This window comes from Boleophthalmus pectinirostris, unplaced genomic scaffold (genome assembly GCF_026225935.1).
Source record: "Boleophthalmus pectinirostris isolate CB_2022bp ecotype Guang Dong unplaced genomic scaffold, ASM2622593v1 HiC_scaffold_22, whole genome shotgun sequence".
NCBI lineage: Eukaryota > Metazoa > Chordata > Actinopteri > Gobiiformes > Gobiidae > Boleophthalmus > Boleophthalmus pectinirostris.
The window spans coordinates 4,107,235-4,132,889 of NW_026571190.1; the positions used below are offsets into that span (position 1 = coordinate 4,107,235).

Here is a 25,655-nt window from a genome sequence, read left to right on the forward strand (position 1 = left end):
GAGAAGCAAAAACCAGGATATTGTAACATAAGAAGTTTTGTCTGCTAAAAGAAAATAAAAAAGCCCAGACTTTACCAAACCGTATTAAAAATATTTAATAATATCTTCTATTTCTTTTTCTATCAAATTTATTTATATTTTCTATCTAATTGATAGAAGACGGGGAGACACGTCCACGCAGCATGGTTTAGTCCTGTTAACTCCTGTTTTAATCCTGGTTTAGTCCTGGTTTTAGACCTGGTTTTAGACCTGTTTTAGATCTAGTTTAGATCTAGTTTAGACCTGGTTTTAGTCTTGGTTTAGTCCTGGTTTTAGACCTGGTTTTAGTCCTGGTTTAGACCTGGTTTAGATCTAGTTTAGACCTGGTTTTAGTCCTGGTTTAGACCTGGTTTAGACCTGGTTTAGACCTGGTTTAGATCTAGTTTAGACCTGGTTTAGTTTCCAGCAATGAGTGGGGGGGAAATGTGAAAACAGGAAAATACCTCCATGTAATCCATTTATTTCAACAAAGTAACTGTAATCCAATTACCACTCACTGAAACAGTAACTGTAACTGAATACAGTTACTCATAATTTGTACTCTGATTACGTAACTCTGGTACATGTAATATGTTACTCCCCAACATTGGTGCTAAGTAGTTGTAATTTTTGCCTTAATCTCAATCTGTTTTTTAATGATTAATGGCATGCTTTGTTTCTTGTGGGTCTTGCATGTAAAAATAATCTTTTCTAAGGGGCTAACATTTTTTTAATTACCCTTCAAGTTATTTATTTGAATGGTTCCTGTATACAAAAACATACAGTTAATGCAACAGAATAACCTGCTTAATAGGAACACACAAATAAATGATATATGCACCATAATATATTTTCTATATATTCATTTAAATTTTTTTATTCATGGCTCATTAAATATTGCATAGCCTGTTTTGCAAGGTGATTACTTGAATATGTTATATTTATTCTATTCTATGTTTTATTTTACAGATCGGTATGGTCACATTTCTTGCTAGTTGATCCTGGACGGCCTTTCTACCTATGACTGAAGTGGGAAGGACAGAGGTTTTTTATGACATTTTTGACCTGGCTGAATTTGGTGAATACTTCAAGGCACTTGGTCCTCAGACCCTCACAAACTTTACACCTCTATTCAAAGAACTGTCTACAACATGGACGTTGGATGTGTCAAAAGAAACCCCAAGAGTGAAAGGCTGACTCTTGAGATAAAAAGTTCCTGCAGTGTTAATGTTTATAATTACCAGGACTGCCTCTATTGTGAACATTGTTATTGTCATTTATATAATGGAGAGAAAATCTTGTTTCAAACAGTCAGACATGCTTCTCTCATTTTTGGAGATGAACATGCCTGAATTTCATTCAAAACAAAATCTTGATTTATCCATCAGCTGCTTGCATTGAAAAATGAACTTAAAAAACATACCAACTGTTGAGGGCACAGAGAATTCTTGCTGTCGGTTGTATTTTGCAAAAATAGTATTGTGTGATATGGCTTGTTTAAATTGTGTTGATTGTATGATGTGCATTGTTTTAATACAAGTTAAGCTGAAATGGAATTTTGTGGTGGTTTTCCTTATTTTATATTTGTAAAAGGGATTATGAACTAGAATGACCACAGCACTTACATTGTATTTATTGCAGAAAGAGTTACTATTGAATAGTGTAACATGAAGAACACTCTACACTATTTCTACTTCATAAAGTGTTAAAACATAGCAATATAGAGTAATTCGTTTTTCACTATACACAAGTCTAAAAAAAATCTAATCTTAATCATTGTCAAATTCAACTATGATGAGTGTGGTTATATCACTTTACCAGTGTTGAACTTTCTTCACTTTGGAAAGTATAGTTTTAACTGATTTTACTGTGGACCCCATATGACATGGTAAAAGTGTTAAAATGAACAATATACGAGTTGAATTAACACTCTTGAATTTGATGTGTGTATTTTCTACTGAAGAACTATTTTTGCAGCATTAAAAAACAAACAAACAAAAAAACAGACTACAACCCCATGGATCATGACTGAAAGGGTTAGGCTGACGTTAAAAAGTGCTGTAGGCTCAAGTAAAAAGTATAGTTTAGTAAAAAGTATACTTATATATAATACTTATATATACTGAAGTAAAAATATATACTGAAGTAAACTATTACTAAAAAATGTATACTGAAGTAAAAAGTACATATAATGCCTAACCCTTTTAAATAATGACAGAATTCCAAGAAAGAAATCAGCGTATGAACAGCAAGTTTGCATTTACAATTTCACTTACAACTTAGTGTATAAATAAGAAACAAAAACAAACAATTTCAATCATAATTCATTCATTTCAGAGCTCTATATCTTTCAAAATATAATGCTTTATAAACTTTTTATATTAGACTTTTTTTCACCCTTCAGGCTGTTCCATATACTCAATCCTCAAAATACAATCACTTTTTTCTTAGTTTTTTAAAAGATGTCCTTTTGTCTGTTTATGGTCGTACAAACTAATAATAATGATAAAGAAGGCACAGAATCTATCGTTTATGATTGTATCAAAATAAAGGTATGGCATAGAAAATGTTAAATTATTCGGATAGTAGTATGAATTATCATTAAGTATATAGTATTCATGATATTATTATAATATTAGTTAATAATGAATTCTTATCCATGAGTTGATCCATGACCGAGATGAACATAACCTTTGACCCCTCACTGTGGAGGACAGAAACGAATGATGAAAGTGTGCGTTGTTTTAGTCTTGTACTCTTGTGCCTGCTTAATTCTGTTGCTTTTAGTTTCATCTGTTGCTCGGACTTGTCAAAAGATACGTCAAGGTTAGTTTGAAATGTTATTTGTCGTAACAAATAAAGTCATTTCACACTGATTAAATAAAGCTAACACGCAAGCAGCTGAGAATGACGCTGTTGCTATTCTAAACGCGCTAAAATGAGCCGAGCGAATTAAACACAATGGACATGCACTTTTAATGAGTTAGTTTATTGTTAGTCATAAAAACATGTCACTCTTACACACACATAAAGACATTCTGAGCAAAATGAAGTCTGAATCAATTAAGCTAAACTAAACCAATTAGCGTTACAGGTGTTAAATAAAATAGCGTTCATCAACATGGCTGCAAAAATAAGATAAGAGAACCTACATAACACATGGAATTGTACACGCCTGCAACTATACTGTAACAATTGTGTAATATAATATGTAGAACCCAAAATTTATATCTATTTTTAAATGTTTTTCTCAGTCAGTTTTCATACTAATATATTGATCAATCAGTACTGTTATTTATGTGTTTTTAGTAAGTAAACTGGTAGCTCTTCATTTGACAATAAGCAGTATGTAGTTGTAGTATGTAAAAGAAAGCAGCAATGTTTGGCACTCCATTCCAGTTATCTACTTATTTTCTCCACACAGTAAATAACACAGCTATAATTGAAACTCCACCTTATCAGAAAGTGTGGTGAAGTTTATCAGAGGTGGGTAGAGTAGTGCACTCGGGTAAGAGTAATGTCAAAATTATATTATTCACGTAGAAGTACAAAGTATTGCTCCAACAAATTACTCAAGTAAGAGTACAAAATTTGGGAAAACTACTCTTCACGTAAGAGTAACTTAAAGAGTAACTGTTGAGACATAACATCTGATTTATCATTTGACGTTAAAGTGATGTGAGGAACAAAACATTACATAATGAACCAGATCTGATATCAGACACATGAATGAGACAAACTAAATCATATGTGAAGGAGCGCCACAAGAAACACAGAGTTTCAAATAATTTCATATTGTCACATAAAGCTTTTGTCATTTGTAAATTTACTCACAGTGGGAAGAGGAAGCACAGCTTTTAGTTAAGTAAGATTACTTCAATAAAAATATTACTTGAGTATAAGTAAAATTATGTTGCTGAAAAAGTACTCTGAAAAGTAAAGATTCTTTAAAAAGTTACTCAAGTAAATGTAACTGAATAAATCTACCCACCTCTGCACTCTAATACTAATATACCAATAATGTCTTGTCTATAGTTTTTCCCATGTATTTCTGTGCATTTCCCTTCAGTTTGGTGACACCGTTCGGCTCCTCAGACAGCCACAGGTCAGGTACTTCATGGCAGTCATGCTGATGTGCATCAGAGAGCCCATGTTGAAGAGCATGTGGTAGAAGGCGTGGACAGACAGGCCTCCAGTCTCGTCGGCATACTTCATGGCTACGATGGGCGTGTACAAGGGGTTGGTGAGGTTCCGGAAGCGCGGTCTGCTTGCTTCAATCACCTTCTTGGTACACTGTAAGACAACGGTAATTTTGAATGAGGATTCCATCAATGAAAGAGGGACAGACTCAATCCATGATGTTATCTAAAATTCTCCCAAATAATATATTTGATTATTAACAAGAATTAACACTATATAATGTTATTAAGAATTTCTTAGAGTCTGCGCTGTGTAACTCTTTTTGTAGGGGGTCTGTCCTCTTTTTGTCTCTGTGTAGGTATGTACTGTATGTATCAATCTCCATGGAGACAAAAAGACGCACCACCAAGTTATTGGGCAGATTTGAGGTGACCCTGCTCACAGGAAGAATGCATGTTTATTTAGCAATAAAAATACTTGCAAGAACAATTACAAGTTACAGAATTGATACATTCCAGGCAAAGCAATTACATCACCATGGAGATGAGCATGTGGTGGACTCCCACCAGAAAAGCAACATAATGACAGATGTTTAATTTAAATTTACCATTATTCTAATTTTATTAAAAAATAATGAATACCAAGATATTCTCAGGAATTATAACTGTAAGAAAATGCTGTGAGCAATAGCCATAACTATTATTTTAATTTTGGTTAGACTTGACAGCATGACATTTACATGACAAATATAAGTATTTGTGTAGATCTACATACAACTTATATTTTTAAACAGATCTTTTCAATGTTGACACTTATCAACATCCTTTAATTGCTTTGTGCTTAAATGAACATTGTTATGAATCACAGCAAACAGCTAATATATAAGACCTCTAATAAAAACATCTACTCAAACTGCAACACCTAGTGTGTCCCATACTTTGGCAATGTCGTCCGGAGTCTGCCCCAGTGCCTCAAAGATATCCAGAGAAGACGGGAGGTAGACGTTCTTAAAATAGTGCACAGTGTCAGGGTCAGCGCCAGGACACTCTCTCTCTTTCACCTCCTGCATCATCTTCACCTCAAACTCTGTGTGCACCGGGCCAGGCTCGATCAGGGACAAGCTGCAAACAAACAACACACAAGTCACCTCTCTAAGCTACAAACAATCATGATCGGATCCATTTACCGTAGACACAAATAACTTACGTAACATTAAACTTGAGAAGCTGCACAGCTAAACACTCGCAGAAGCCCTCCATGGCAAATTTGGATGCTGCATACACATCGTTGAACACCACTCCTGCACAGAAGAAGAGTATGTAACTTTGTAGTCAGGGCTTGACACTAGCCAGTCTGAATTATGTCCTCTAGAACTGTAAATGCTCAGTTCCATCTAATAAAAAGGCATTGCTGGTTTTCTCTGTGTGTGCACTCACCCTGCAGACCCATGACACTGCTCACCACGATGATGTGTCCCCCGCGTCGCTTCTTCATGTCAGGCATCACCTCTTTAATCATGCGGATCACTCCAAAGAAGTTGGTCTCAAACACCTTCTTCATCTCCTCTATGGGGATGCTCTCCACTGGACCCACCAGGCCAATACCTGCATTATTAACTGTTTGACAAGACATGGTATGGATGTCAATATGAAAAACACATATAAATAAATCACTCCTTTATTGACAATTACATTTGTGAAACATTTTGCATAAGGTTAGCCACACTTGTGGAACAACCCCCAGGTCTTAACTACAAAAACTGTATAAACCAGGTCTAAACGATCTAATTAAACAGGTCTAACTTGGAGGAAACAGACTCAGCCAATTCTAAACCAGATCTAAATTTGCTCCTGACTCCTCAGTACCACCAGCAGGGGTCTCCACACCACATTCTGAGAAGCACTCATCAGAAGGATGGTGCTGAGCACTAATCTGGCAGCATGATTACTGACATAATCAGGATACAACCCCTAATGCAGTTATCCAACTCTCATCAAATCACTGTTCAAAAATACAAATATTCCCAAATTGATTTTGCTGCATCAACAAAATCTCGAAAAACTGTTCATTTGTGGATATGCTTACTACAGTACTGTTGTTCTGACCCTCTCCAGTTTCATAGAGCCCGCTGGCTGTGACTTACTGAGGACATCCACGTGGCGATCCTTGATGCCGTTGATGCACTGTTTGACCGACTCGTCGTTGCACACGTCCAGCACTGCCAGAGACAGGGTCTTTCCGTAGGCGTCTCCAGCCGCCTCCACCAGCTTGTCCTTCCGTTTCAGGTCTCGCATTGTGGCTATGACTGTGCACAGAGAGGTCACAGGGTCCACACACAAGAGATTATGTAAGAGCAATTAGACTGCTGTTATCTACACCCAATTAGGCATCACAACAGCATCATAACAGTCCTGTGAATGCACACTCATTAAACGAAGGCTACACATCATCAAGTATTATAATTTTATTGGAATGAAAGTATCAAAAAGAAGTGGGATGTGGTAAATAGTAGTAATTAGGTTAGAGCGCTCCAAGCCTATTATGATTATTAATGAATAATGATTCATTTCAGAGAGCCACACTAAACAAAAGACCAATTCATTTTTCTAACATTGAAAATGTCTTTGAGAATCTTAGTCTTAATCAAATCATAGATTAAAGACAGAATTTCAGAAAATATTGCACAGTGCAGAAGAGTAGATGTTTTTGTGAGATGGGGGGATAACGTATGAATACATTCTGAATTACTTACTCACCTAGCTATCTTTTGTTCACAGAGGACTGGACTGCAGCTGAGTGAAGATGTCCTCACTCCTCAGGTAAATGAATATTTATGTCACTAATAAAAGATGCACTTCATGTCTCTCTCAAATAATAATAAATATAGAAGTATAGTCTAATAAAGTAGCTCAGCATAGACACTAAACATGACTTCAAGCGGACAGCATTAACATTGCATTCACATTTTATCATTAAAACGAAATTCCATAAGTCATCCTTCCATAAAATCCCTGCCCAATACTTCCAGTGGCCTCAATAACTAATTATACTAAACTCATAATGATTGAGTTTATAAGTATATTATTATTGTGTGTTTTTTACCTTACGAAAATTTGTCAATAGCTCCTTTGTACATATGTATTTCCTGAGAAAAATGTGAATTCATCCAATACTAATACAATAAAAAAAATCAAAACAGATGCAGTATGGTCTAGCTAGAAGTCACTAGTGAATCTTCAAGTTCAAAGTGGCTTCTTCCGTTAGGCTTTTTTGTACTGCCAAGCTTATAATTACTGCACATTGTCCTGCAGGTGTGAGTTTGTGAATGAATGGAGCACTCCTTTTTTCCACATGTTATCTTCAGGCCCTCAGGCTGCTCCGCTCATTTGGCTCTGCTTTAGCAGGCTTCTGCCCAGATAAATGACTCTGTTTACATCAGGCAACCTCAACATCAGTTAATTGTCTGCCACTGACCTCACTGGCATTTTGTCAACTAACTGATTGTGCAATTTGTGCATCATAAATGGCTCCTTCTTATTTGATTTCCCTGCCATCAACAGAAAGAAGATGTAAATGTAAGTTCAAATCCATTTAAACTGAATAATATTAATGCATCTCATGTAGTGACATAGTGGTTTTCTTCGGAATCAACATCACAAGTCTTATTCATTCACTCCTCAGTCAGTATGATAGTCGGCTAGTTCTAAAATAACCTTTATGTTTAGCTCTAAGAAGACTATGCTAAGTGTTTTTGCAGTCATGTTATAACAGACTGTTTATCTGTCAGCCACCCAGAAATAACCCAGTCTGGTCCGCTAACCCGAGCTCTGGGAGGACAGTTAAGCTATGCACAGCTTGAGCCTATTGTCTTAGGTTCCTTGTAGCTTAAGATGGGCTAAAGGTTAAACATGGTTTACAAACAACTGTATAAGACATGGTCAGGTTCACATAAGGTGTGACTTTTTTTTAGATGAATGTATTTTAATTCTGCATTTATGATATTATAATGTTATAATGTTATAATATTATTATGTGATATTATAAATGATTTATAATTTGCAATGTAGCATCCATCTCTCTTTCTCTCTTGATATGACATTTTGTTTTCAGTTTTGACTAATGAAGGAACTTATTGTCAATTCTCCATTCTACAAAACAAAAGAGACCATCACTCAAGAAGGTTAAAAAAAAATAAAATAAAAATCATATGCTTCATAACATCCTGATTTTCATAAATTAATAAATTTTTAGTTTTTATATTACATTCAAATATGCCTTTTTAGAAATAGATGGGTCTTAAACCTAATTTTTTGTTCTTGTGGTGAGCCAAAACCCAAAAGAGCGAATGAAACTCCTTGTTATACAGTGTCTCTCTGAGCTGACCTGGTTTGCTGTGATTGAACTTCTCTGTTTTCCCTCAGATCACACAGACACACAGTCCAGTGCACTTACCATGGTAGCGCTTCTGCTCATCTTTGGCCAGCATCACAGCCATGCGCAGGCCGATCCCGGAGGAGCAGCCCGTGATGAGCACCACTTTCTGTCCGGGGCTGGCCATGGCTCCTGCCGCTTTGTCCCGGGATGCTGTGAGGGCTGAGCTGTGCCGAGCTGTGCCCAACTGCACTGAGGTGAGAGTCCATAAGAGGATTCACGCTGTGTGTCACATGGTCTCCCAGGGATTATCTAACAGAGCGCACACACTCACAGTAAGTATGAGAGTGCAGAGGGGCCCGTGCTCCTCAGCTGTGGAAATGTATTCATGTGAAAGACCTGCCCCGACCTGACACCTGTGCCTCCAGTGCTGCCAGTGCATTCATCTCATCACTCATTGTCAGTAATAGGCTTCAGCGCACAACCTTGAAATGTTTAACACGGATATGGCGCCACCCAATGGTCAGAAATGAAATTACCGTGGGGTAAACTTCATAAATGATTTTTAGGAATAGGTCTCAGATAACATTTGCTTTGTTTTTTTTTTACTTTTAACTTTAATACTTTAATAAAAAACACACACACACTGACACACAAACTGTCTTTTCCATAACAGGAAATCTAAACAAAGAGTATCCTACGTAAATTTGACTGTCCAAACTAAATTATCGTAAATGTAAATCTATTTTTCCTAAACTGCTTCTGTGTCTGTTGTGTGGAGTGTGAACGAGTGCATCTCCCAGCTCAAGGTTGAAGACACATCCTGCAGCAAAAGGTGTAGGTGCTATGGAAAAATGCCTGGAATCTGTTGTATGGCTTCTTCCATGGCCGTGCATTTAATCTTTATGTTGATGAACAAAACATTTGTGCAGGTTTAATAAGCAGTCAGGTGTTGTAAACCAAGCCATTAGTCAATGTAAGTACAAAACGTGAAAGCACTTCAAATTTGTATTCTAGCCTTGGTTTTTATAAGCAGCAATGCAGCATCTAATGAAACACATGGCATGGCATTTAGCAAATAATGTTATATCACACAGACACACGTATCACATATTATAATGGCACATCTGTCACCATCCATCACTAATGTTTCTCAAGTGTCAAATGCCTCTGTAATGACTGAACGAGCTGTCATTTAGTAAGGTTTAACTTTCCTCATAATTATTGAGCCTATAGGAAGGATACGTGTGTTTGGAGCATGTGTGGTGGGCAAACACAGACAGGCTGAGGAATTTGGAATCTGCAGGAGCATATTTTTATTAGTCGGGCAGCGGGCTGTCCTGTCTCAGCATGCTTTGTGTGTGTGTGTGTGTGTGTGTGTGAGTGAAAGGCAATAATGTAACACAAGTGTGCATTTTTTCTATCGTTTGTGCTCTATCCTTTACACTGCGGGTGGAAAGCAGTAAAAGTAACTGCGTCCTAATTAGATTTAGACACAGTTTACGGTGCGCGCCGGTGTCCTGTGCCCCGCCATCACTCACTAGTGCGCTAATAATACGTATTATTGACAACAGCAACGGTTAGGCCTCTCCTCACTTGGCCACGAGTCTGAGCCTGGAGTGTGGAGGGCCGAGGGAGGGGTCCGTCAGAGGAGGTCCGGGGGAGGAGAGGGGAGAGAAAGTGAGGAGAGTTCTCTGGGGGAAAGAGCCAAACATCTTCTGAGATAAAGGGATACTCTCCTGCTCTGCGCCTCCTTTCCGTCCACCAACAATTGCACACGGTCACTCCGGAGTACAGGGACCGCGGGCCGCTCTTATCGAGCGCCATATGCGCACGCGCTCCTAATTGGCAGCTGTTGGAGCGCACTAAGTGTTGTGCGTAAAGCCCCGTGTGCGTGAAGCAGGTGTCCAGCGGAGGGTCGGCGTGACCAGGTACTGGTGCTCCGTGATGGAGCCCAAACATATATGGAAGCTGATGCATCAAACTTGGCTGCTGTTGCTGCTGGTGACGCTCCCCGCATCCAGGGCAGGTGAGACGCGCTAAAGCAAAAAGGAACAGGACTTAACTGACCTGACCTCCGTTGGATTAGATGGTGATTGTCTAAATTCAGCATTAGTTTGCTGACGTCTCTTATTGTTTCTACTATTAGCGGGAAGATATGAACTGATTGATCGTGCCTCTATTTATGCAGTTTATTACGCTACTGTTGAAGTAAAGAGACTATTTCAGCAATTAAAAGAGCGACGACTTAACGCGATTTTAATTTAGTCAAGTGCATATGAGTTATCTGTTTTTCCAATTATTAGGCTGCTTAATTTGGTAGAATAATGACCGGAGTAAATATGAATCATGTTTTTGCATCAGAAGGATGTTTGTGAAGAAGAGTTGATGACTTCCTATGCACAGGAATCCCCAGGTGCTAGTTGAGCATAAATGATTTTTTTTCTGACTGTTTAAACAATGATTTACGAAATAAGACATATTGTCATTAATTGTTATTTGTCAAATAGGCTAAAGGCTCTTACGCCATTGAGACTCAAATGATGTCATGCTTGAGTAAAGGAGAACGTAGTAAATAGTGCAATGAAATGTAGGAAATGGTAAATTGTTGGACTAAGTCAATTTCCTTTCTTGACCCTGACAGATTTGGTTATACCTTGTCATTAAGTCTAATCTCTCTGACTTGAACCTGCTTCTCTGAGCTGCAGAGGCCTCGCTCATCACTTAGTGAAAGGTTTAGACTTCTTTGTCTGGACTTGTCCCTCCATACCTGCATTAGCCTGAGTGCATAGAGCAGCATACAGCAGGGGAACAAGGGCAGCAGGACCACAGCTAGTCAAAGGAGCTATGCTGCCTGCAGCGGTCTCTGTACAGTCTGGAGTTTCTCTGCACTCATATGGACCTCATCTTTCAGAGACTGGTAGTGTGAGGCTCACAGTGCTTTGGGACTTTCACAAAACATGTCTTTGAACTTGGGTATCTGCTTAAATTCACACTGAGGTGTATATAACCATAGATTTCGAAGTGACTGACAAGTTAAAATTGTAGGCAGTGTGGTTGGTAAGACCTATGAGTATTATTAAATCTTTTCTTTTTCCAGACTAGTACATTTTCATTAAAGGTTGTATTTAATGTTGATTGAGGCCAAATAGTTGAGCCCAGGTGGCAGACACGTGGGCACATTGCACCCACCTGCTCACACTGACCTTCTGCATAAGGCATATCACACACATACTGCTGATCACCAGCTCATCAGGAACACACAGACTTCTGGACTTATTTTTGCTCTTTTTTTCTTAATGTGTTTGTTCCACTTTGACCAGCTCATCTGTCAAGGACATTAGTGCAGTGACTAATTTGACCTTTGAGTCTTCAGGGTCACATGGGGTCAGAGTGTAAAGCCTCCAGTGCCGCCCACACCTGGCAGGCAGAATAACACACTTAAAGGCCCCACAAACTGGGCACATGACCTGGAAGCAAACCCCACTTTGTGCATTAACCTGGTGCTTTCTTAAAGACACTGTATTCACTTTTTAAATTTGTTTATTTTTATTGCACTAAAAACATAGAAAACGTGTCCTCCCTGTGAGCTTACATTGACTCTTGTTTGGCCTGTAGGAGGGCCTCCTCTGTGTGTTTCCATGGAAATGTTGTCCCTTTGGCTATAATATTCATCTATTAAATGGATAACATTATGTATGACTAATTCATTTTCAATCATTACTCAGTAACTGTAGTCTTATACACAGAATGATGATAATTGGTCAATTGAAAGGCTTCAATTATAGTATAATGTCCTCATCAGCAAGCTAAATGGAGTCTTAAATAGTGGGTGTGTAGGGATCAGTTCCACTCACAAGTTCTGTAACAGGCATAATAATATAATAAAACGTGTCTGTTTCAAGGAGAATGGTGTTAACTTTCCATTTCAATGGTGTCTTGCAGGTGATGCACAAAGTGACATATTGTACCCCTAAGGGAATAGTGGCTGTAAATGTGAGTGTGGTAACTGCCCTCCAGTGGTGTGATGACACTGTCAGTTGTTGATGTCTTGTTTATTGTTGCACACCTGGATGCCTCTGTCCAGTGTGAGTTATGATCTGACTGGTCTCAAAAATGTAACTCGGTCAGGGGTGTCACAGTCTGGCCTCAGGTGCTTCAGCACAAATATTTCCAGGCAGTTGCTCAAAGTATTGCAATTAGATTTGTGATCTTTTTATAGATCAATTGATTCAGTTCACATGTACTTGAAGGCACCCAGATCTAAACTAATTCAAGAGCCACCTGCATTACAGAACTTGAGTGGGTTTGACCCCTACACTCCCCCTAATATTTAGTTTGCTGCTGAGAACATTATGCTAATTGAAGTCTTTGCAGTTTACTAATTATCACCATTCTGTTAAGTGTATACGCTACTGTTACTTACAATGATGGATACTGAATATGCCTTACGTAATGTAATTCATTAAATAGATGAAACCGGATGAACATAACAAAAACAAGAAGAGAACTGGCTGCATCTACCACACAGCACATGTGTGGACCACATGTATGTGCCCCACTAGCATTGCACATCCACCCTTCTTAACCTTGGTTCATAGTATTGCTGTTGTTATCTCTCTGCCATTAGCACTAAATGCATTAACCCGCAGTCTACAGCTCCATGGCTGTCCTGCTACTTAAATATATGACCAACTACTATATTCTTTGAGGCATTTGGCATTATATAGTGAAGCAAAAAAAAAAAAGCTTTCTAAAGTATGTTATGATGTTGTAACCCCATCAAAACTGACCTTATCTTTAATTTGTACATGTTTGTGTAATCATACACAGTCCCTCTCGTAGTCAGTTTCTGTTGCTATATTTCTGTATTTTATTTGTATTTGAACATACATTTGTATAATTTTGCCTTATTTAACACCACTCTCTTGCTATTCTTGCTAATTATTTAGAATGTATTATTGCCATTTATATTTTTTTCTCTTTGTTATCATAATATATTGAGATGTGTGACCTACTGTGTCCAAATGATTTCCCTTGTGGGTCTATAAAGTTTATCTAAGTCACACACGTCATTCTCCATGAAGTGTCTTTGTCTTTTTGAAATTCCAGACATTTGTCATTGTCCCATTTGGCCCTACTCCCATTTGGCACCATTTTCTTTGAACTCGTTTAACTCTTTTAAATGTGTTAATTATGTATTTTGCCCACAGTAGCCCCCAGTAGTGCTCACTTTATGTAAATCTATGTATCAGAGTTATGCTGTTTCACATTATTTGTTCTCAGAAAGAGAAGCAAAACTATTGTTTTTGGCCTTGATCATCAAAGTTAGCTGTTTTGAAGCTAGACTTTTGTTCTGCTCTGTTTTTTATTTTTTTTAACGTTTATTAACTTTAAATATACCCTTAAATATTTATTAGTAAAAGCAGATACAAGCCTAGTGCTATGTCTGCCTTTAACCATTACATGTTATTGGTTAAAGCGGAGGTGTTGTGTTTATATATATTTTAAACTGCATTAAAGGATGTTATGGCATACAAAGTAGTATAAAAAATAAAATGCACACTATAAAACCTTTCAGTTTAATTCATTTCTTGACAGACCATAAACCATAATACTATATATAAAACACCATTGTATTTGTATTGGTCTGTTGTCATCAAATACTAGCTTGGAGTGAGTTGTGTAGGTTTCAGACTTTGACCTGTCCTACACATAATGTTTGCATTTGTGATTAGAACCAGTTAAAAGTAGAGATCTATCAATCCAAGCTTTTCTGTTCTGATACTGATGTAGATACTTCGGCTTTAATATCAACCAATATTAGGGCGGAGGCTGAAAATAGACCTTATTTCCTTTAAACGCAAACAGCATATGGTAAAAATTATCCAAAAGAGCTACAGAACTACAGAACAGGTTTGTAAAACTACAAGTTTTATATTGTGAGATGTTTTGCGCCAATATTGGCCAGTGAATCATCTTATTACACAAGTTTATAAACCAAAATAGGCTGAACCAATATCTTGGAAGCCAATATCCAATCCACCAAAATTTCCAATATCGGCAAAGATACCAGTATCATATCGGTGCATCGATAGTTAAGAGCTACAAATATACATCTTACAATGACAAGGCCTAATTAATGTGGAGCTTCTGCTCAGAAACATCTTCCAAAAGCCTAAACAACACAAGGATCACAGGCCTGTGTTGCGTCTGAACACGGATGGGAAACACGTGGAGTGATATCACTGGCTGGAAGGGAGCCAGAGGACTGCTTGGCCTACATTGGATTTCATTAATATTTATCGTTCATTATTCTTCAGAACTTTTATACAGGATTCTTCCGCTTTTATCTCTAGCTACTTAACCATGTTTTCCAGCTGTATCGTTAATTAAAGGAGAAAGAATAACTGGAACTCAAGAAGAGTAAAAGATTGTCTATTGTTTAAGATTTCTAGGATTACTGGTTCCAGTTTAGAAACATGGCAGGCACGTTGCTCCTTTCCAGGTTGTTATTTTGCAGTGACTGGCCTAAACCATGTCTTTAGAAATGTTTTGTACTGATTTGTGACTGGACTCCTTGTAATTTACATTTTCACCTCAAATGTGAAAATAACATACTGTAAGAGTACATATGAGCTTGCCGCAGTTGCAGTAGTTGGTGTTGTTGAGAGGGACCTAGCGTGTTAAAAAAAGATTACTGTGTAGTGTGGTATTTACAATTGTCACTGGAAATAATTATCTTGGTTGGTGTGTAGGTAATTTAGTGCATGTTTCTGTGAGTATGCAGCTCAAAACACAATTGTTTCCTCAAAAATAGCCTTATTTAAGAGTTCTCACAGTAAGTGCCAGGTTTTGCCCAATACAAAGTGACAGAAGCAAATGACAGTGCATGTTGTGAGTGCTTTATAAGTGGGAAAACATCAGGACATTTCTTTGATGTTGCACCATGTTGCTGAAGCAAGTTCCTATTTGTGTATTTTGTTCACTGACAATCGCCATAAAACTGATTCTTATTCTGAGGATGAACTGCTTAACTGTTGTACTACCACAATTACAATGACTAACATTTGATTTTCTTCATAAAGAGGGGTATAAAGAGGGCAGGGAAATCCAAGGACCACTGACAGAAATGTGTTTGAGTAAGTTTGTTATTTTACAATATGTAAATGTCCTGAATTTGCCAATAAAAATGTCAATATAGGGTGAAACATACTCGATGAGGCCTATGCAACTTGCTGCCATCCAAATATTTCATTATTAATAATAAAAATTCTCTTGTTTACTGATTTAGTTAGTTTAGACCTTGTTTTATTCTCAGTTAGTCCTGGCTTGTTGCTGGTTTAGTCTGTTTAATTCTGCTTTAGACCTGGTTATATTGTTTTTTTTTTTTTGTCCTGATTCAGACCCAGTTGGTACTCGTCTAGTCCTAGTTTAATGTTGTTATATGTTCTTCACAAAAAATTGTATGTTGAAGTTGTTGAAACTGAAACAGATCTAGAGTTGTGGATATATTGTATGGCCTCAAATTGTGTGGCGGAGGTGTGTGTCTTTGGCCCAAAGGCCATGGCCCTTCAGAAAATGTAGTTGAATGACCCTGGAGTAGATGACCGGTAAATGCCCGGAGTGGACCAGAAGACTGGACAGAATGGGGTGATCTGAGACTATAAATGTGTTCTCAACAGTGTTTATTTTATTATGACTGACCTCATTTGCTGAGGTGCATTGTAATGAAATGGTGCCGTGTGTAGCAGGTGTGTCTAGGAAAGACACTTCCACATGGCTGTTAATAGTGGAAAAACTACAAAGGAAATCTTTACCTTCTGCCTATTTTTGTATTTTTTGTGACATTTAATACTTGATGTTGTCCAAAATTGCATCCTAAAGATCTTGGTTCTGTAATGCGTAAAGAAGGGGTATTTAGCAAAATGGGCTTTTCTACGAGGTTATAACATCATCAAAAACATGTTTGAATAGGTTTTTGATGTCATCCATGCATGTTTGAGTAATCTAGCGATCTCTCCCGGGCCTCCCGGGCTAGCTGTAAGATTTTGTCCAAGGCTTTGCCCACAAGTCAACTTCACCCATGCTCCCACATGACAGTTCTCCATAAATATACAAAAGAATGATTCTAAAACAGTATACTACAACATGTCAAACCTGATGCGATGTGCTGTACTTTCATTAGCGAAATGCATGGCAATGTAATAGCGCTCTGGGTGGGAGAGAGTTGTTTTTGTTTTTTTTTTCTGGCCAATATAGCATTTTCAAACAATAAAACTCAACATATGTAATGTGTTTGCAATTAATACCCCATAGAAGTGTAAACCCCCTCTTTAATGGGTAGTGGCAATGATCCAAGCTACAACATTTTGTAGAAAACTGTTTAGCTTAAAAGCCTTGACTCCAACAGCACAGTCAAATGTTTTCTCCTTTTTTTTCCGGCATGTTCAAAGTGACTATATGACGCAAAATCCAAGAATAACACAGAGCCACCTACAGCTACGCACAGCCGTCCAAGAATCATCGTAGGCCTGTCACTGACAAATATTGATCTAGCCTTTGATGTAGAAGAAGAAGGAGCAACAGATGTTCACGCTGATCAAGAAAATACACTATCTTTGGACTGAAACGTGGCGCTTCAGAACGAGCCGAGATTTGAATTCCTCTCGCATGTGTGTGTTTGCATACCTCCTTTACCATCTCTGTCACTGTGATAGTAGGCATGCTCGTGTGCCTTTTGCAAGATCTCCAGTATGGGGATTTGATGAGAGCCAGCTGAAGGAGGCAGAACAGAAACACATGGCCCATTCACCCACTTGTCTTTCTTCCCCTCAAGTTCAGACTCACTTGCACTGCGTAAGGCTGCGGTTTAGAGATGGTTAGAGATGGGTCTTATGCCTTATTTGACACCGGTCTCTTGCTGTGTTTGCTACTTATTACTACCATTTATATTTGTTCTCTTTGTTACTATAATTTATTGTGATGTGTGAGCTGTCAAACAATTTCCCTTGTGGATCAATGAAGTTTGTCTAAGTCTAAGATGAAAAGCAGAGTCATGGCCGCTTCCTGAGGCCATGGTGTTGTAAAGAAGATTCTTCGATGCTGCGATGTCTGGCTGTGTTTGGGTGGAGCTCTGCTAAACATTAGTTCTTGTTTCTGCAAAAGGCATGTTATTTTATTGCATTCTTTACCATTGCTGGGGTAATGACAGACTAATCACAAACACACACATACATGTCACACAAACAACACCTAGCCCTCAACACATGCACAGACACACATCTGGTGTCCATAAAACATTGTGTTTTGACTTAAGTGCCCATCAGCTTGTGTCATCATGCAAGAGCTCTTGTCTATACTGAACTGTCGAGAGCATAGGATGAGAGGTAACACATCTTCAACTAAAGATCTACCCCAGATGTCTGCCGTTGAAATCTCTCTTGCTAAAAGCACAAATGTGATATTATTGCATCCATTATTGAATCCAATCAGGGTTTTTTTCTATTTATGAGGCTATAATGCAAGCAAAGACAAACTCAAAGGCACGAAAAGTTCACATTTTAAACACGTCCTGGGGCATTACTATTTGAGAACATTTCAGAACATGTCTATAGAGGTTTGTGTTTCAGCGGATCTGTTCTGCAAAATTGACTTTTCAGAGCCTGTATCTTCTTCTCGTTTACCCTCAAAGTTGTGTTTAGAGTGATTCATGCATGTTTGAGTCATCTTTATTAAATCTTCTGTATTCAAGACATCATTGCTCTGATCTACCTCAGTTTTCACTGGTACACGCTGACTGTCACATACTTACCGTACTAGGCCTGTAGGTCTTTAGTCATTTACTTGATTATCGATCAGTGGTGTCTTAGTTAACCAAAACTTGTTGTTGACTAATTACTTTATTTAGATTAGAAAGATTTCTGTGGGTCAACAGCAGAAAGGAGTGAGTAAGTGAGTGAACAGGTGATTAAGCTGCAGATGAGGCATTTTTTGGTATTTATATTTCATGATTCACAAGTTGAATTTATCTTTATTTAAATACACTGTTTCCTCTTACTTTTTAGTTGTTTTTGCATGAACTCCCCCTGCAGGTGTTGTCTTGTGAGCGCAGTTTGGGTCAGATACACATTATCTGTAATAGGTTTGAGAGCTCTTGCCATGCCTTGTTTTTACTCGACTAATCAATCAGCAGGTCTTTAGTCGACTAAGAATTGCTTTAGTCGACTTCAACCCTTGTACTTTCTTTTCCAATTTTTATTTCAGCTCTTTGTTGATGTTGTTTACAGCGATGTCAACTCCCATTGGCCAGCACAGTTTTGTAACAAGGACATCAGCGGACCCGTTTGTTTCTTTTTAAATCCTTTTAGGTGAACATTGTGTTTTAAATTGTCCAAAAGTCTTGTGTTTACAATACAATACATGTTGGCACAGACTCCAGCAGGTAGTGATGTCAGTGATGGAAGGGAGAGAATTGTATGTTTGTTACTGAAAATATTTTTGCCTTGACGCTGGCGGTGGTAAAGAGGGGAAGGAGGAGAGACTGAGGAGGCTGATGGTTCCACTGCTGCTGTAGAGATGAGGTGAGGCTGAGTGATCCATAGCTGAAACAGGAAGAGAACAGAGAGTGTGTAAACTATCCTTATGGAGGACTAAGACAAAAGGTGTTTGAGTTTCATTATAACATTCGTTCATATGTCGGTGGTGTGGTCACTTGTTCTATTTAAGTTCTGATATATTACATTCTAGTATTTGTTTCTGGAGATCATTTGAAGTGCAATTGTTTCATTTTTTTCACCAGATTTAATGCTAGAGTCCATTAAAACTATTGTAATCATATAATGTAATACATTTCTACACATTCCTATTGTTTTGATGTATTTTTAATGGTACTTGAGGTAGTTAATGACAGAGTTATCAAAAGACCACATGGTACAAATGCTATAATTTTGTACTTAAAATGGTACAATATTGTCTTAAGAAAAAGCTTTCAAAATGATCATTTGAGTATCAAAGTTGGTATAGAATTTTAGTATTGTGACAGCACTAGTTTGCGAAGATGCTTGTGTGGCAGTTCTTAAGCACAAACAACAGTTCTTTTTCAGTCATGAGTTTCACATGTTTCTAATTTCTCTTTTGAGTCTTTCTGTGCCTGATGGCTTGAGCAGAGACAGCACCTGTGTGTTGGGCGGAACTCAGATTTATGCTTCCTGAAGTAGTTTTAGTTTATCCTGATCCAAGCCTTTCAGGTTGGGGATTGCGATCGTTAGATAGTGGGAGCACTCTGCTTCTTCTGTGTCCTGGCTCTGACACACTTTGCCTGTGAGTGCATGTACATGACAGAGTGCATGAACTTAAGGCACTTATGTAGTGCTCAGAGCTCCACGACTGAGGATGAGGAGCAGGCAGTGGCTGTTGTCCCACTCACAGGCTTTGTTCTGTGCTTGTAGAGGCAGTACACCCCATCTGTGCTTATGCAATATGGGAGATTCAAATCATGACAGATTCCCAACTTCTTGTTTAAAGGAAATGTATGTAGCCTGCACTCTTACTGTTTAAAAAAGCCACTACAAGCACAACTGAACTTGTGTTGCCAGAGCCTTAACCTGCAGATAGAGGACACATACAGTTTGTGTCAATATATGGACAGGCCATGTCTCATGTGAAGCTCAGAACCTCCAAAATTCCCTCCTTGAGCTGCAGAGGCTGCACTAACACTGACTCATGTGCTGGGGTTTAGGGAGTGATCATTCAGATCAGAGAGAGGCATTTTAGGTTTAAACCAACTGGATTTCTGTACTGACTGCACTGGCTATCTAAATGAGAGACCCATGTGAGACTCATTCTGCTTTCTGATTGGATAATTGTCTTTATATCAAAACACCAAATTTAACAATTTAATGTGCCCAATGTTTTTGTCACTTAGAATAAAACAGTATTATAATTGTTATCGGTATTTGATGTGAATATGTTTACCTTGTATCTGGGGAAAGATAGATTAAATTGATCAGATTTTGTATCAAAATCTTGCATGCAGTTCCTTTTAATGTATGTTTTTCTATAGAAAAAAAATGCTATTTGATGTAAAATCTTGTCTACTTTATTATTTGTATAACATATTTTAGAACTATGAAAACTTGAAAACTCTGAATATATATTTTTAGCTGTGAGAGAGTTTTATAGATTTCTCTTCAGATTTTTTTTTCGATACACCATTCAGATGTCATGGATGAATAAGTAGGTCTTACCCTAATGTTGTGCTAATGTTTGGGTGTCGTGTCAGAGCCAGTAGTAGCCAATCCGTCACTCCTGTCCTGGAACTGTCCTAGGAAATGATTTCTAGATAAGATTGGAGATTCTGAAAACGTGACTCTTTCACTCTGGGCCAAAAGCCTGACTCATACCAACTTGATATCTGTACATTCATCTCTAAGATAAGATGAAAAGGAGCAGTGTGCAGTTTCACTACTATAGGTAGGGCTGTTTTAGGGAGTGAATTACCTGTGGCTTCACATTCACATAAGAAAATCTGATTCTTATCTCATTTTTGGAATTGTCATGTAAACAGTTATATGGTGTGAGTAATCTGATTGTTCACACTTGTGTTCACACGTGTTGACAAGGACTGTTGACATAAAATTGAGTCATGTGTGCTCCAAGCCATGTTATAATATTGCTACCTCATCAAAAACATATCTGGAGTTGTGTTTTGTTTCATTCATACATTTCATTCATACATGAATAATCCTTTATTATTAGTCTGTCTACATCTCCAAAGCTCAAAATGCTCTGTTCCACCTTGTGATGTGATGAAGAGGTTGTTTCGAAGTTAACAGCTACTTTTTGACCTTTAATTCAGTAGAAATTAGAAATTCCAAAGCTGAAATTATCCAGATGATTCTAGTGAAGGTGTATGGAGTTTAAAAATACAGTGGAACACTATTACCACATGACATCATAAGGTGGAACGGAATGTTTTCTGTTCGAGAGATGAGCTCAGTCTACATATGCAGGATTTGTGTGTTAAACGTGTGTGAATGAAACAAAACACAACTTCAGGTCTGTTTGTGATGAGGAAACAACATTATAACATCAGATCAGAAAATAGCGTAATATATACCCTTTAAAATGAATTGTTGTCATCTAAACACAATACTCTCATTTGTACTGGCCGTGTAAACGTACCCACTGACAGGTTAGCGCTAGATACTATACTCTTAACTGCAGGACACAGTAAACCAGCTATAGGCCCTTTCTTTTGAACTCATGACACTTGCTAGACAGCAGTGGAAAAGGGGGAGAAGTGTCTTGCCCAGGGATACGCTGACACTGACTCTATGAACTTGAGCAGCTATACGGTGTAACAATTCACCAGGATATGAAAAGATAATGTGATTTCAAGTTCATAGAATAGAAACAGCCTGAAAAGAGTCACCTGACCCGACTTGAATCTTTTACAGTCTCCCATATTTTGACCTAAAATACTACTGTAATCTGACAGGTGAAATATATACATGCACCAGTTAAACCTGAAAGTAAAATGCACAAAATGAAATGTTCATATTATTTATTTAATAATGTCAAGATGATCTAAAACCTAGGCCTTGAGCATTACTTGAGTAGAAGTAGTGGTCCAGGAAACCTGTAAAAGTAAAGTAAAACTGTATTTAGGAAAACACTTCCTACTCAAGAGTACCTTAACTGTCAGCACATAACATCTGATTCACAAACTGAAGTTAAAGTCATTTGACAAAACAATAAGTAATGGATGACAGAAGCTCAGTTGGTAAGAGCGGTCCGAAGGTTAGTGGGTCGAATCACGCTCTCAACAATAAACATCATTAGTGGAGCGGTCAGATCCAAGACAAGACACTTAACCCACCTCACCCCCAGTGTCTGCGTACACTAGTGTATGAATGTGAATGTGAATGGGTGAAAAGCGCTGTATAAAAAATGTGACCATTGACCGTTTCACCAATACACACAATCTGGTATTTTCAAAAGATACAAAAAAAATGAAACAATCTAACTAATATCTGAAGGAAGGGAAATATGTTCAAATTATGTCATTTTGTCACATAAAGCTTTTGTCTCTTGTAGACTTTGTCACAGTGGGTAAGTAAGAGGAACAGTATTCTGACAGAAAAGTATTCTGAAAAGTACACTTTCTTAAAAAAAATTTAAGCACAGTAAATGTAACTGAGTAAATGTAACTGAACCCTTGATAGTGGCAGTTTAGTAGTGTTGACCAGAGGTCTAACCCTGTGCAGAAGTGGTGACAGCTGTGTGCAGACTCAAAGACAGATGCAGCCTTTATGTAAGACTAACTGTGTGTGAAGAGGAGTCACACCAGTACAGGCTTGTCCTCCTGCATCCTACCAAATCCCATTTCTTCATTCTCCCCTCTTGTCTTAGCCATGCCATACCCACACACAGGTTTTCATTATCTAAAAACAAGGGCTGAACAAAACTAAAAGGAAAATAGATATATACTAGCATTTTGTTTTGTAAATTGAAGATTCAATCAGAAGTAGGCTGTGCAATATGGCATAAATTGTCATAGATTTTCATTTCATTTATTTATTATTTATTGTATTAATTTGCTTTTTGGTCAATGTGATTTTTCTTTCAAAAACACAACAAACAAATAAATAAGTACCTAACTGTGTCTTTCAAAATATAGTTCACAAAAGTAAACAAGTGAGACATGCTGTGCCTTTTAACCCAAGAAAATGTACTCCAAACCACATTTTTTTCTGACTGAACTGGCTGTAGACATTCCAATTAAAAAGACCCTAGCTGAGTATCGACCATCTGAAAAGATTGGATCTGCTTTGCCTTTCAGAACATGTTTGTAGAGGTCTACAGGGTTAGCAGCTTTTACATATAAAATGACCTCATGGACAAAGGGATTTTTACTTCTTCAACTGTTGTCATTTTCTTTTTGTCACCATTCCAGTTGCAGTGCTCTGAAATATATTCACACAAAGTATATTCTCATTCTATTTTCTTGATTCAGTGATTTCATCTGCATGAAGGACTTTTTGAAATGTATAGACTCATATAGAACATACTAGCACATGTTTTCCATGCAGTGCCAGAAGAAAGGTTTGTGTATATCCTGATGTTTAGTCCAAACTTGTGTGTGAACAGCACATAATGACAACCAACAGCACAGGTATTTTTACTTAGAGAGATACGAACTTCTCTGTGCCAAGTTGGGCATTACTAATCATGTTTGAATGCTGTCGACAGATCCAACCTTTTGTAATGCTACCAACACTGTTATTAGCACTTTGCATTTTGATCTGTTTTTTTATTTTCAGTTTTCTTGAATTGCATGGAGCCTCCATGGAGATCTTATTGCTTTGCCTGAAGGCTGTCACGTCATGACATTAAACTTATCTGTCTCCATGGAGACAAGCAGGTGAAGCAATCAGGCCAGCAACTGATCAGATTTGTAGAGAGGTGACTCACAGTGAGAATGTAGATTTGCAAGGTATTTTTGCAATAGGTAAATAAAATTCCATTCTGTGGAACATTTAAGGCAAAGCAATAACGTTGCTAATGTTAAAGTGGACCTTTAAAATGACAAGTGTTTACGGTAATTCTTGCTGACGGTGCATTGCTGGTTTTTGTCCATGATGCCCTTGACTTGCTTATGAACTCAGAATTTCAGATTGTTGTCCTTCCCTGCTTTGGTTAAAATATTGTGATGCTGAAATGACCATTTAGTGAGTGAGATAACAGTATAATGCAGCTCTGTGCTACCACTGACAAGTCTCTTCGTTCCCACACTCGGCAAGTTGATCAACAAGCTAATTTAACTGTCACTGTGAAGTGTTAAATATCAGTTTTAATAACATCTTCCAGAAAACCAAACCACACCTAAGAAATAATGTAAATTTTTGATTTTGCCAACCACTTCTCTAAAACTTAAAGCAACTTTGAGTGTGTCTGTCATTAATTGTGTCATTAACTTATTATTATATGACAAGAAATAACAGACAAGCTGTTGTCCTTTCATATCTATTGATGTGCATTTTTTTTGTCAGAAAATGTTGAGGTTTTATTGAGAGAGATGAAGGGAAACCTAACAGTTGTCTTTGTTGTGGTGTGTAGTGAAGCTGGTGGACGTGCTGAAGGTGCTGGAGCTCTCAGAGGACATGGAGGGCGTGTCCCTGGAGGCAGGCCTGTGCACCAGCCGCTCGGGCCAAGATGTGACTGACCTCTCCTATAAGATCGACAAGAAGATCCAGCTCAGCGCCCCCACCAAGCAGCTCTTCCCTGGTGAGACCACACACCTCATGTCTGTAATAAAACATCTATGATTTTTATCTTTTAAAGGATGAGCTAGGTGGGTTTTCTGTTCTCTTCTCTGCTTGGAATGTTCAGTGGTATGACTTAAAACCAATTTATTTGTATGAAGACACCATAACAAAGTTTTTTTTTATTTTCCATTGAAATGTCTATAATTGAATAAATGCAAGATAGACAGTGGAATAAGAATAAGCTTCCTTCCCTTCACAAATGCATAAATCACTACATTTTGCATGTTTTCAAAAACAACATTTCCCTTAAAATAGGCTGGATCATGTCCATCTGCATTGCCATATTTGTTTTGGTTTATTTGGGTGCTTCAGTGCTGTGCTGTGATTGTCAGAAGTTTGTGAACTCACAAATATCATAACAATTCATCTTGCTGAGCAGGTTAGCATTTAATGCCACACTGTGGAACATTCCAGGTCAAGCAAGAAGATAAAAGAACATGTGAACCCCACCAGAAAAACACATTCATAGTGCATCTAACAAGTGTGGTGTAATGTTGTTTCGTCAATAAGTAGACTTTGGCACATGGCTGATTCCTGTGTGCAGTACAGTCTGTCACTCAGACCCCTTGCCCCCTACTTTTGGATGTCATGTGGTAATCAGAAGCCCATGTACTTTCATCAGACTGATTCTGGTTGTTTTTGGAGTGTTCAAATTGTCTTCACCACATACAACCATCCTTCTGAGTGAGCAGCTACTGTTTCAGCTTTATATTTACCAGCCAAAGTCCTTGCCCTCTGCTGATGTTTTTTATACACCAACATAAGACTTATAAAGATATGATAAATTGAGGTGTC

The 25,655-nt window shown here is 37.9% G+C and overlaps 2 protein-coding genes across 2 annotated transcripts in view; one reads left to right on the forward strand and one right to left on the reverse strand.

The window, feature by feature from the left end:
- Nucleotides 1-4,083: 4,083 nt before the first annotated feature.
- LOC110153538 (retinol dehydrogenase 8-like) lies at nucleotides 4,084-8,716 on the reverse strand. The gene is made up of 6 exons (XM_020917445.1): nucleotides 8,611-8,716; nucleotides 6,302-6,463; nucleotides 5,595-5,774; nucleotides 5,365-5,458; nucleotides 5,096-5,279; nucleotides 4,084-4,311 (listed from the first exon to the last, which is right to left on the reverse strand). Exons 1-6 carry the CDS (start codon nucleotides 8,714-8,716, stop codon nucleotides 4,084-4,086), a joined length of 954 nt encoding a protein of 317 aa, XP_020773104.1.
- LOC110153532 (collagen alpha-1(XI) chain-like) overlaps nucleotides 8,715-25,655 on the forward strand; it is a 40,895-nt gene continuing 23,954 nt past the window's right edge. The window contains exons 1-4 of the mRNA XM_020917439.2: nucleotides 8,715-8,786; nucleotides 10,104-10,209; nucleotides 10,433-10,558; nucleotides 24,652-24,819. Of these exons, the coding sequence (XP_020773098.1) occupies nucleotides 8,715-8,786; nucleotides 10,104-10,209; nucleotides 10,433-10,558; nucleotides 24,652-24,819 (472 nt within the window). The remainder of the gene's footprint in view (nucleotides 8,787-10,103; nucleotides 10,210-10,432; nucleotides 10,559-24,651; nucleotides 24,820-25,655) is intronic.

Excerpts from the sequence above, each read along its gene's own strand:
- LOC110153538 (XM_020917445.1), bottom strand. The coding sequence starts at position 8,716 with ATGGCCAGCCCCGGACAGAAAGTGGTGCTCATCACGGGCTGCTCCTCC. Across the intron at positions 6,464-8,610 it reads TGAGCAGAAGCGCTACCATG|TCATAGCCACAATGCGAGAC; the intron begins GTAAGTGCACTG and ends CTCTGTGCACAG. Across the intron at positions 5,280-5,364 it reads CTTCTCAAGTTTAATGTTAC|CTTGTCCCTGATCGAGCCTG; the intron begins GTAAGTTATTTG and ends GTTTGTTTGCAG.